Source organism: Melanerpes formicivorus, unplaced genomic scaffold (assembly GCF_026170545.1).
Source record: "Melanerpes formicivorus ecotype bairdi unplaced genomic scaffold, bMelFor1.0.p_v2 SCAF_6, whole genome shotgun sequence".
NCBI classification, from domain to species: Eukaryota; Metazoa; Chordata; class Aves; order Piciformes; family Picidae; genus Melanerpes; species Melanerpes formicivorus.
The window spans coordinates 10,310,009-10,322,392 of record NW_027142358.1 but is presented as its reverse complement, the minus strand read 5'-3'; the positions used below and the strand labels follow the sequence as shown (position 1 = coordinate 10,322,392).

Genomic DNA, 12,384 nt, shown 5'->3' with positions numbered 1-12,384 from the left:
CTGTTACAACAGAAGTGTTTATTTTGAATGCATCTTGCCAGCTGCATGCATTTCATCACATTTTAAAAGCGTGTTTGTGCTCCTCTGAGCTGTGAATGCCTCAGAAATAGGACAAAGGCATTAACAGCCTTGGTGTTGGTGTCTTCAAACACATGAAAGGAACTCAAATGAATTTTTATTAGATATTGATACTATCAATATTTTATTATCTACTGAAACTCAATCGTTCTGAGTAATTTATGGGTCTGGTCATTTTCCACAAAGGGGCAGTAGTGTTTTTTCATTTCAGGTACCTCAAAAGATCTCTAGTGAGCCACTGTATTTATTCACTTGGATCATACACTTTGTAGGAATGAAGCTGAAGCAAAATCTTCACTTCTCTTTTTCCTTCTCAGTTCCACCATCAAGATTTTTTTTTTTTTTATTAGCCATGCAAACATTATGCTATTTCACATATATTTTTAAAACTGGAGACAGGAAATGAAGCCTACCAAGGTAGCTTGCACATTCACAGAAAGAGCACCAACCTTCCCACCCGCCTATGCATATTCCAGAGGACTATTGATTATTCAATCTTTTCAGCACAGAGCCATCAGCAGTGAGCATATACAAACCAACTATTCTGCAACATCTTTTGGTGTGAGCTATCTACTGTTATGCTTTTCAATCTGCTTTCTAGTGTATCATCATGGAAGGTTTATACAGAAGCAGGTCTTCAATCCCTGTAACAGGAGAATGTGGCAAACCAAGCACGTACCCATGTAGCACAGAATGAAGTATTTGTAATTTAAAGTAAATTTTGGTAAGTGACAAATTATTTTTAAGATGACCTTACGATGCGAAGCTGCAAATTCTCACTTCAATTTTGAGATATTTTGAAGCCCGACATTTCTGAGATAGTTTAAACTTCCCCATATTTGTTTCGATCTGCCTGAAGAGACTATGGTCCTGACACAGCAGAAAAACTTTATGGGGAACTCAACTACTTGATGATTTTGAGAATGTAAAAAAACCCCTCCGCCCACCTCCAAAAATGGTTATGTTCTAAAATATGGTTACAATACAGAACTAATCCCAAATTAAGTTTTTTGTTAATGCTAATTTTTGGTATGCACTGAGCAAAGAATACGATCCTTGGAGAAATATTAATTTGAATAAACTCCTCTCTAACACTCCACACTTGTATAGTTAAAAAAAATAATCATTCAGCAATGAAGTATTATGTTGATTAGTCAACAACCAAACATGTAATTGTTACTAACTAGACAAAAAGTGCTGATCTCTACAATTAAACAAAGCTAATAGAGAAGCTGGAATAACTACACTCTTTACAGAAACAATCATGGGGTATATAAGTCTACAAAATTATCTGCAATACATCTAAAAGGAAAAGACCTCAGAAACTCAACGTTCTGAAGTAAAAGGTGAAGACAGCATTTTTTTTTATTTACAAAAGTAACAATGACATTATATCATCACTTTCTGTAGTCCAGCAGCCAAAGAGTTCATTTGTCAAGAGTCTGTTTAACTTCAAAAGGAGTATGAACAGATTTTGCTGTATCCATTCAAAAAACATGCACAAGGCCAAATCTACACAGTATCATTTCTTACACTTGTAGAAACACCAGCGTTTGCCAGGAATAACAAATATGTTACAGCACTCCACAATGTGCAATTCTTTTAGCTAATTTACATGTGGAACTGAAACAATCAGATATTGACTCGTAAGTATTACAGCACCTTTATTAATGTTCTATACCTTATGTTCAACTAATTTGACATTTTGATCTTAAAACGGTACTCTGGAGCAATGCATTATGTGACATTATTAGCATACCAACCTTTTAGTGCTCCACACTGAAGCTTAGAACGAGTCTTACCCAAACCAGATTTTTCTTTCCTGTCAGTTACCAGGCCAAACAGGTGTTAACTAAACCTTTGCATACAGCACTACTGCTTTTCACGAAAGCCTCGTGGTTTCTCAGAAAAACACTGGCAATTGAATTTGAAACCCATCTTTTACAGTATACAATCCCAGCATACAGCTGTAAAACTGTATCTTGCAATTCCAGTTAGCCCTCATATCACCTGTACATTAACAGTTATTTAAGCAGTCTGCCCTAGACCGACTGTAATTAGAATACTGCTCTATTTTACATGATGGCTTACAGAAGTATTTTAACATACATTGTAGTCTCATTACAGCAGTCCTTACTACTTCCAGATTCATAAGGCCAGCCTTGTTTTTTTCCAATACCAGCCTAACACATAAAAAGTTGATAAAAAAATACAAGTATAATAAGATAAAGGGATACTGAAACACCCACTATTAGAAGTCTTAAAAGGTGTATTACTATTAGAAGTTCTGGCTAATAATGGAACTCCATTTTAAATGCACACACCTTTTCTTTGGTCACAGAACTGCAAACTTATTCACATACAGCTTAAGAACATTTACTTTTGATAGAGCACTTTGGTAGCACAGAAATACTACCAACACATGACTTGAAGCTAATCTATCACAGGGTTAATTTGTATTTGTGGTTTCCTTTCAACTATCCTGCCAGGCATCTTAACACACCTATTTCACACACACGGGAAAAAGAAAAAAAAAATGGGGAGAAAAGGCGGGGCGGGGGGGGGGGGAAGAAGAGTTCGTGCTCTGGGCTTTTTATAAAACAGCTCCATTAAGACATGCCTCTGTATCTGTGAATACTTTAAAGGCTGGCACACCCCAGCTCACATGTGTGTAAGCAGATACTACCTAACATCTTGAGGCAGAGCCAGAACACAGTAATCACTTTTCTCCATGGAAGCCTGTTTTGTTTCTCTTGCTTTACAAATAAGGCCTCTGAAAGGCAAAAAGGTTTCTTACCAGTTTTTGAAACTCTTAAGTATCATTATCCTCTATTCCCTAACAGTTTAACCCTGGGAAGTGCTGGCCAACAAAACTAAAGTGTCGAATTCAGGAGGCAGCCCCAGGCACCCCAAGACGAGCTCCTGTGGACCATGGAAGGGAGAGGGCTTCTCTATGCGCCAAACACGGGAGATACCCCAGGACAGGAACCAAACCCAGACGGCGGAGCACGCAGCCACCCCTTAACTCCACCGAGGCACCCCATGCTGCCGAGGAGTGTGGAGGTCCCGGCAAGGCCTTCGCAGGCTTCCGAGGCGAGAAGAGGTGGAAACCGGACACCCCTCTTCATCGCCGCACCCCTCGAAGCCAGACCACACGGAGGGCCGGGAACTCCGGGCCGCCGCTACCAGCCCTCCTTTCCCCACCCTTCCCGGCTCCTACCGACCTGGAGACGGCCATTGCCGCCTGGAGCTGGGCCTCGTTAGAGGCAAGCGGAGGGACAACAGGCGGGGGGTGGCCCGGCGCCGCTCTCCCAGGAAGGAGGGCGCAGGGCCTAGCTCGGGCCTCTCTGGCGCCGCACCCGGCCTCGGCCCCGCCGGCGATCCGCAAGGAGCGGCTGAGCGCAGATGTGACCTGCAACGGTCAGAGTTTCGCTCCCCCCGGGGACACAGCAGCAAAGCGGGCAGGCGCAGGGCACAATCCTCGGAGCGCGGGTTAAAGCTTCTATTCCCCCATCGCTGGGGCGAAGCCCAATGCCTGGTTTTATATGAGCAGCCATCTTGTATTTATTCCCTTCCTCCATGATAGCCGCTTCCTGATTGGCAAGAACGCACTGCCGCAGCCAATGAAGAAAGCGCTTCTAAGAGCAAGGAGGGAGGGCGCACGTAGCGCCTAGATTGAGCAGAACCGGCCATGGAGCCTGCCGAGCCTGCTGGGGGTGCGCCGGCCTCCAGCGGGATGTACCATGTGTGTAAGGGGAAGGGGGAGTCTCGAAGGAGAACGCCCCAGACCCTCACCCCAGGGGAAGAAGAGCGGCACCAGAACGCAAAATACGCGCGTTTCCTTGCCAGCCCATCGGGTGGTGACTTTTCTCCCCTGCGGACGTGGCGGGAGAGGGCAGCTAAGAACTAGGAGAACTCACGCCGCACTCCCCAGTCGGCGGGGTGCGCTGCACCTCGGTTTACGCCCGGTTCTGCGGAGCGGACCCTCGTCCCATGGAGACTACGGTACCCAGCGTGCAGCGCGTTTAGCGCTTCACCCCCTGCGCAGGGACGCAGCCCCAGCGCCCCCGGGGGCCGGGCTTGGCTGAGTAGGCGGCAACCTTCCGCTGTCGCTCCCGCTGCGCCGGCTTCTGCCCGCAAGGATTTGGGCGCTGGGGTTGGTGCTCTTCGGTTATTCGCAATGGTTTATTAGCGGGCATCCGGAGCCTTCTCCCTTCGCAGCGTCTGAGGCGCTTCCTGTGTGCGGTCCCGGCGCCAACCGCGTTTCTTTCGATTTCCTGCCGTCTCGTTCTTCGTTGAGGCAGGTAGTTCGTTCTTCCCTCTCAGCAGGGCACAGAGCGGCTTGTGTAGAGCAGAACAGGTCTTCAAAATGCCCATGATCTGTAGCCTGGGCAGCCGGCGTCAGTTACCGTTACTTTCGGGAAAGAAAAACAAGCTTTGCAAGTGCAAGCTGTCAGCTTCGATCAGATCCAGAGAGAAAATAAAGGCAAAACTATTAAATTAGCTTTCGATTAGTAGTTTCAATGATCCCAGACAGGGATGTAAATGGAGCCTATACACAGAATACAGAATTAACCAGGTTGGAAAAGACCTCAGAGATCATCAAGTCCAACCTATCACCCAGCACCATCTAATCAATTAAACTGTGGCACTAAGTGCCTCATCCATTCTCTTTTTAAACACTTGCAGTGATGGTGTCTCCACCACCTCCCTGGGCAGCCCAGTCCAAAGGCCAATGACTCTGAAGAACTTCTTCTTGACATCCAGCCTTAACCTCCCCTGGCACAGCTTGAGACTGTGTCCTCTTGTTCTGTTGGTGGTTGCCTGGGAGAAGAGGCAACCCCCACCTGGCTACAACCACCCTTCAGGTAGCTGTAGACAACAATAAGGTCTCCTCTGAGCCTCCTCTTCTGCAGGCTAAACAACCCCAGCTCCCTCAGCCGTTCCTCATAGGGCTTGTGCTCCAGACCCTTCCCCAGCTTTGTTGCCCTTCTCTGGACACGTTCCAGCAAGTCAACATCTTAAACTGAGGGGCCCAGAACTGGACATGATTAATTGAAAACACACAGTAATTTTTTTTTTCTGCAAGTGATCCATAGGTTACATAAATACATGCATCTGTGTAATACTGTATGGTAAAGCTCTCCTCTAAAGCCCATTGTGGTGCATATTTCATCCCAGGCTTTTCTGCAGGGATTTCTTGTCCCAGTCTTTCTACCAAAAAGTTTCCCCCTGTGGTAAAATCTTCGTGGGTTTGCTCATTCATTCCCTACTAATGCATCCAAATAGACACACTAATTCCATCTGCATATTCATTGTCTTTTTAAATGATTCTATAAACACGACACTCAATTAGTTCTTATCTGCGTAGGTCCAGCCTATACTTGAGTCCTTTAGAAGGGTTTGCTCCAAGTGCCACATTCCTTTCTGGTCCTTTGCAAGGAGCTCTGTGGTGAATAGGAGCTGGTGTTATAGTGGTAATCAAATGCTAGCAGTATCAGTCAGCCCAAGGCCTCTGCATCACAGAATGTGATCAGAGCAAACTGTGGATTTTATTTTCAGTGGCAGAGATGGGTTTTGTCACAGACACTCAGTAACCCAGATAATGCCTTTTCTCTTGTCATGGATCTGATACGGTAACTACCTTAAGTTAGGTCAATGTGGCTTCTGTAACAAAATACATAAAATATTACAGTGAGTTTAGTTGGAGACCAAGACCCTTGGACTGCAGCACTCCAAAACATCACTGATCTTCCTTTCTGTCATCATATGTCACCATGTGTTGCAAGTGCATCTGCCTGGGTCGCTGGCTGAGGTGTGTGTATGTTTTCACCCAACAGGGTGGAACAGCATAGAGTTGGGTAGGGAAGAACAAGGACCAGGCTGAGGGTGGGTGGATACATTTTTCTTCCATGTTTAGTGCTGTTGATATGGATGTATAGTAAACATTACTGATAATATATCCACACTTGTTGGCCAAGAATCAGTAGTAATTCTGCCCTGCTGTGGGCATTACTGAAATTACCTTTGTGTGCCATTTCCTAACACTGTATTTCTTCTTGGGTTCCTTAAGAACATTTTGTGCATTCTTTTATGAGCAGCCAATGCAGAGGGCACATCAAACATGCAATAAATTTTGATTTTAATAGCTCTGTAGGGATTAGCCTACCTCCTAAGTGTAAAATAAAAATTAATATTGGTGGTGGGTTACATGCACTGAAATACTTCCTGAAATTATAAACTGCAATCCAAGCAAAACAATCTGTAAAAGACCAAAAGAATATTATTTACCTAATCAAAGGCATTCTGGAAACACCATTCATATTTCACGTCATATATTTTTGTATTTTGATGTGACATTTATGTGAAGCACATTGTTACATAACTACTCACCTGTATCTTCTGCTCCTTCCTCTTCCTACACCATGTTGAAACCAATTTTAATTCATCCATGCATCTCTTCACCTATTCCTTAAGGCATCCTAATCCTTTTTGCGCATTTCTTTTGACCCATTTTTCAAGGAGTTTCCATGCATTTTCCCCTGTTTCTTTTCACATATGTCAAAAGACACACAACCCCCCCGCAAATCTGCTGTGTGCCAGCATACCTTCTCAAACCTGTTCCTAAATTAGATAAAACCTGATAACTTCCAGTCAGTTGGTATGCTGCGATTATTACTTCCTGCGCTGATCTCAATTATTTTTATTTTGTTTTCATCCTCCTGCCAGCTGTGTCCACCTGTGGGCTCTGATTGCTTAGTCTGCAGATTCATAGTGGCTGCAGCTTTCTTTTTTGTTATTTATGCATACAGAGCCCTGGGGAAAAAAATGGTGCAGACTCCCAAGTGCTACAGCTGTGCAAATGGTAGATGACAGAGGCACAGTTTTCCTGGTAGTATGCTTCCTGATTAAACCTGACATACCATACTCTTCTACATGTTTTGACCTTCTGCTTTTATTTTTCCAGTTATTTTTTTGTTTCCTGAAGGTTTGTAGATTTATATTGCTTAGGATCACACCAGGCTCTCTATAACTAGGTACAATATTTGATGCCTCCTTGTCTGGGAAAAAAGAACAAATTCAGAATAGTTTTCAGATAGTCTAGTGGCTGTCTTACTTGATTTCTGAATTCCCCTGGAAATCTCGTCTGAAGAGAAACTAATCTTATAAACTTGTCCCTGCTTAGCAGTTTGTTCAGACACCTTCTCTGCTTGTGTCTTAAATCATTATCATTATTTTGATTATCTGGGGGAAAATTACTCTGACATGATGTATTATGGTAATTAACCAGTTATCTTGTAGACTAACATGGTTTAAATGTCTTAGTGTTTGATATATATTTAACTGTTTGTTCTTTAAGTATTATTTAACCTTCCTGGGTTTTATTTAACATTTTATCTCTGTAGGTTAGACCCCCTTTACTGGTGTCACTGGGATTGTATTTCTGATTGATGAAGGATATTCTTTAAGCCCCCTTCTACATGATCTTCTTTTTAAGCTCTTCACTGTAAGATGGAGAATGGATGCTGGCTGACAGGTCCTCATAGTCCAAAAACCTCAGAGATACCAGTGAAGTGACAAATGAATGCAAAGGCACTGCCACCCACAACACAGACTAGCAACATTTGTGAAAAAAAGTTCGATGGGCTCCAATTTCTCAACATCAAACAGGACTGCAGTAACACACACTCAGTGAAAATCACCATCTGAAAGCTTCCAAATGTCACAAGAACTGTATAATTACCTCATTAGATGTTATTAACATTGTACATTCAGGACAATTTTTCTGAATGAAAGGCTCCTGATATGACAAATATATATAGCAACCTTGTGATTCACTTTTGTGAGCTTCTCTTCCCAGGGATTTTGTCTCATGAGATTATGTGGACTTGTTCAGAAGTGGCACTGCTTGCCCTTCTCCATTTTAAACAGATACTCTGTACAACTGATCAATCTTGTTGTACAAGCCTGTACTACGACCTTGTTCTTGCTAGCCATGGCCTGTAATTTCTCCAGCATTTATTTCCACAATCTGAAATGTCTAGTTTCTTAACTCAGGTCTGCTCTTCACTGTATTTTGTAACTTAAATTACTGATATTTTTTGGACACATTTTTATGTATAAAACCTAGAAGTTTCTTAGTTCAGTCTGGCAGTTAGCCATGACCCTGATTTAAACAAATCTTTTCTAGTTTGCATAGTTTATTGTTCCAGTGGCATGTTTTTTAGGAAATGGTATAATTTATCAGTTTCATATAGTTGTTCTTTTTTTCCAAACAAACTTTTGTGTTTATATTTAAATCCTCTCTGCTTCCTGTTACTAGTAACTATACTAGTTCAATACTAGTGTTCAGGAGGAGACTTGATAGGGTGCTTGGTTGGATGGTTTAGTTGATTAGGTGGGTTGGGTGATAGGTTGGACACGATGATCTTGAAGGTCTCTTCCAACCTGGTCTGGTCTATTCTATTCCACTTCCTATGTTAAGAAAGTGACTAAAGCATATGTATATAATGTACATATATGTACAGTGCTGAAGTATTAGGTAAATCATGTGAACAAATACATCTTTTTATCTTATCTGTCACTGACATTTAGGAGAGCAGAGATCTCAATTTATATAGGGAAATGCATATTAGTGATGATAATGCACACATTTATATGTAGAGACACATATACAAATGAATTTAATATCTCATATCCAGAATGAAGGCTGAAGGGAAGGAAAACTCCTATCAAGTATGTAAGTGGGCTTTTTTGGATCAAGGTAACAGGCAAAAGTGAGCCACAGTCAGAGACAAAGAGAAATGGAAATAATGAGGTCAAACTCTTCCTATAAATCTGCAAGTTTTTCTGTATAGGCCTGTGGAAAAATGTAACATGAAAATAACACAAGAGAAGCAGGTAGTTACCTTGTAGTAACTTCTTCTACTAAAGTTTGTGTGGCTCTGAGGGTTGGTTTTTTTATTTATTTAATTTCAGTAGTTCAGATTGTTGGTTGTTTTTTTTTGTTTGGGGTTTTTTTTTTCATGAGCTAAGGCAAGAGGAACATTAGCCTGGGCAGTTAAAAAAAAAGTGCATATAATTCCAGTGTGCACAAACTGAATACAAAGAGCATAAATAGAAAAGCACGACATAAGGATTCAGAAACACACTATAATGCTGAATAAACAGGGCCAGAGGTTTCACATGTAGTCCAGCTCTTTCCAAAAGCTGTTGCTTTTCAAAGATAGAAAAGAAAGCTAATCTGTGGCCATCATCACAAGTTCTCCTACAGCTAGTGAGTTTAAATTAGTTTTGAAACCAAGTTTGGTGAGCATAGCCCTTTGCTATTACTATAACTACTACATTAAATGCTAGAAAGAATGTTTTATTTGCAAGACCTGTTTCTTAGAATATGTTGTAGGCCTATTAAAGGTTTCTGGTATGTAACTTTTGCAAATCAGAAATTTCTATTCACTGTATACTGAAAGTGTTATTAAATAGCTCCAATGTGATGTGGATGCCAGGGTATGGTGGTCTCCATTGTTCATCTGGTGTGTGAATCAGTTGTAGCATTCACTTTGCAATACCAGTTTATACTTTCATTCTTCTATTCACTATATGCACCCCTAAGATGGATTGAGATGTGATTAACAGATATCAACAATAGCTTGTCCTCTTTAGCTTGTGATTTCTTATCTTCTCCTTAAAAGGTTAATTTTGCTATATAGATTTTTGTTTGGTAGTGTAAGTTGCAAAGTAAAAACCTCTCTGTTTATGTTGGAAGATTTCCTTTGGAGAACTGAATGAGGGTCATGCTCATCTGTGTCAACTCCTATGTTTATCCTGGGGACTCCTTCATCTTCCTTTGTGGAACATTCAGTCCTGAACATTCCTTATAAAGGAAGAACATCTGCTTTCAGTACAACTCTGCATTGATTTGCTTATTGTACTTATCATAGAAGCAGTTATTTCAGATTTGTTACAGTTATGCATTAATTAAAGCGTAAGTAATAGCAACATTATAGTGTGGTTTGATCATATCCTGAAAGTGTGCAATAAAACAGGTATTTATTGGTAATAAATTTCTCAGATTCCTCAAATTAGGGAATTCCTGATCCCCAGCAAAAACCTAGTTTGTTTTCAATGTGTGAAATAGATTTGAGGAGCAGTTTCTTAGTTGATCTTCTGAAATTCTCATTGGATTGTGGAAGGAATGTCTTCAGGCTATTCTACTAGACATAGACTAAATTTGAAGATTAAAGTAAAGCCTTAAATTACTTTTAAGCTCCCACATGACTTTATTGCAGGATTGGACGTCTGAGTGCTCCTGTATTTTTTGATAAGTTATTTACATCAGCATGGTGCTCATACAGAGCCACAGGCACAGCTAGAAGACCCAGATAAAAAGTTGCCAGGAACTCCTCCTTCAACATGTACCCTCTTTTTATAGTCTGTAATCTTGCATCAGTTTTTTACACATGCCTTTTTTTGTACACTTCTTCCCTCACCCTGATAATCCTTGCCTTCTCACTTTTAAATTTTAATTTTCTCTCTGCCTTCATTTTTCTCTTAAAAACTTTTGTTGTTTCTGTCCTTCCCTCCCATTCCCCATTGTCTTCTTACTGCAGGAGAAGAGTTGCCTCTTCACCTGGTTCCTTTTGCCACCTGTTTTTTCTGCCTCCTCAGAGGAGGAGAAAAGGAATGTTCAGGTTTGGTAATTGATAGCCACTGGAACCAATAGAGCATGATCCACTGACGAATGGAGCAAATAAGAGTCAGCCTGGAGAGAAAGGAAACACTAGTGGTTGATAACAGCATGGAAGTTACTACTTTTTGTTTTAAATAAACTGCTGTGAACAGTGGCCAGGGATTCATATTCATTTGCTGAACCCCAGATGGGGAAATACAACCCCTCTTTCCCCAGCACCAAATAGATTCTAAATTACAAATGATCTCTGGCTGTCTGTATTTCTGGATGTCTAATATAAAACATCTTAATAAGGAACTGATCTTCAGCGGATAGTGCTTGGGTGATCTAACCACTGGTTCTGATTCTATCAGTGCACCCCAAATCTTAATTGTAATATATCACTGACCACTTCTGCACATGAAAAAAAATCCTGCCACTTGCTAGCAGTTACTTACAGTGGAAATAAACAGAAAGGGAACCTAATTGTACTTGTGGCTCCATGGGATCATTTTTCTTTTGCCCCAGCTGAGAGAAAAAGTCACATGCAAACTTTTCTAGCCTTTTTTTACATAACTGTATTCTTCACACACAAAACTAAAATAGCTGTATATGTAATGCAGCTTTCTACATATAAATTTAATCATATCTGTGCTCTAGTTTCCTGCTGGAGCTGAACTTTTCCATAAGGCCACTTTGGAAGTCAATAGCACTCTTCCTCCCCCCCCCAGTACAGAAGCCTAGATAGAATCACAGAATTGAGGCTGAAATAGACCTTTGAGATTAAGTCCAGCCTGTGACCTAATGCCACCACATTGATGAGACCATGTCACTAAGTGCCACATCCAGTCTTTCCTTAAACACCTCCAGGGATGGTGACTCCACCACTACCCTGGGCAGTCCATTCCAGTGTCTAATTACCCTTTCTGTGAGGAAGTGCTTCCTAACATAGAATCTAAATCTGCCCTGGCACCTCCCTCAGGCCTTGCCCTCTCATCTTGTCACAAGTTGACTGGGAGCTGAGCCTGACCCCCATTTTACTTCAACTTCCCTTCAGGTAGTTGTAGAGTGTGATAAGGTCCCCTCACCCTCCTCCAGGCTAAACATCCCCAGCTCCCACAGCCTCTCCTTATAAAACTTTCCCTCTGGTCCCTTTGCCAGTCTTGTCGCACTCCTCTGGACCCACTCCAGCACCTCAGTATCTTCTTTTGAAGTGAGGGGCCCAGAACTGCACAGAGTACTTGAGATGAGGCCTCTCAGTTGACCTCTTTAAAAACAAAAGCAAGCCAAAGAATAAGTGCCTTTTAACATTTAGTGCTTAGTCCATCAAACAGTTATATATAGAGCTTCATTCTTGAGAGCACATGAATGAGACTCACAATCAGAGATTTAATGGGAAATACGATTGACTAGCTGCTATGAAAATGAGAAAACTACTTACTTTGTACAATGAACAAAGCAAGAGTTGTTCTGTTGGTTGCAAAAGCAATGAGGCATTTGCAGTCTGAATTTAGATCCACAGAATCCTTTGATTTTTAGATGTATCACAAAACAGGAGTTGCCAGATGTTCCACACTTTTCAAATATAGTCCTTATTTAGTAGTAATACAGAGATCTAGGGTTTATGCTGCTGTTAG

General features: G+C 41.5%; 1 protein-coding gene across 2 annotated transcripts in view; it reads right to left on the bottom strand.

The window, feature by feature from the left end:
* The window catches only part of BTAF1 (B-TFIID TATA-box binding protein associated factor 1), a 44,602-nt gene extending 40,940 nt beyond the window's left edge, over positions 1–3,662 (bottom strand). For both annotated transcript variants that reach the window (XM_068139630.1, XM_068139631.1), the window contains exon 1: positions 3,303–3,662. In XM_068139630.1, coding sequence (XP_067995731.1) covers positions 3,303–3,316 — 14 coding nt within the window. In that variant the 5' untranslated portion in view covers positions 3,317–3,662. The remainder of the gene's footprint in view (positions 1–3,302) is intronic.
* Positions 3,663–12,384: the final 8,722 nt, after the last annotated feature.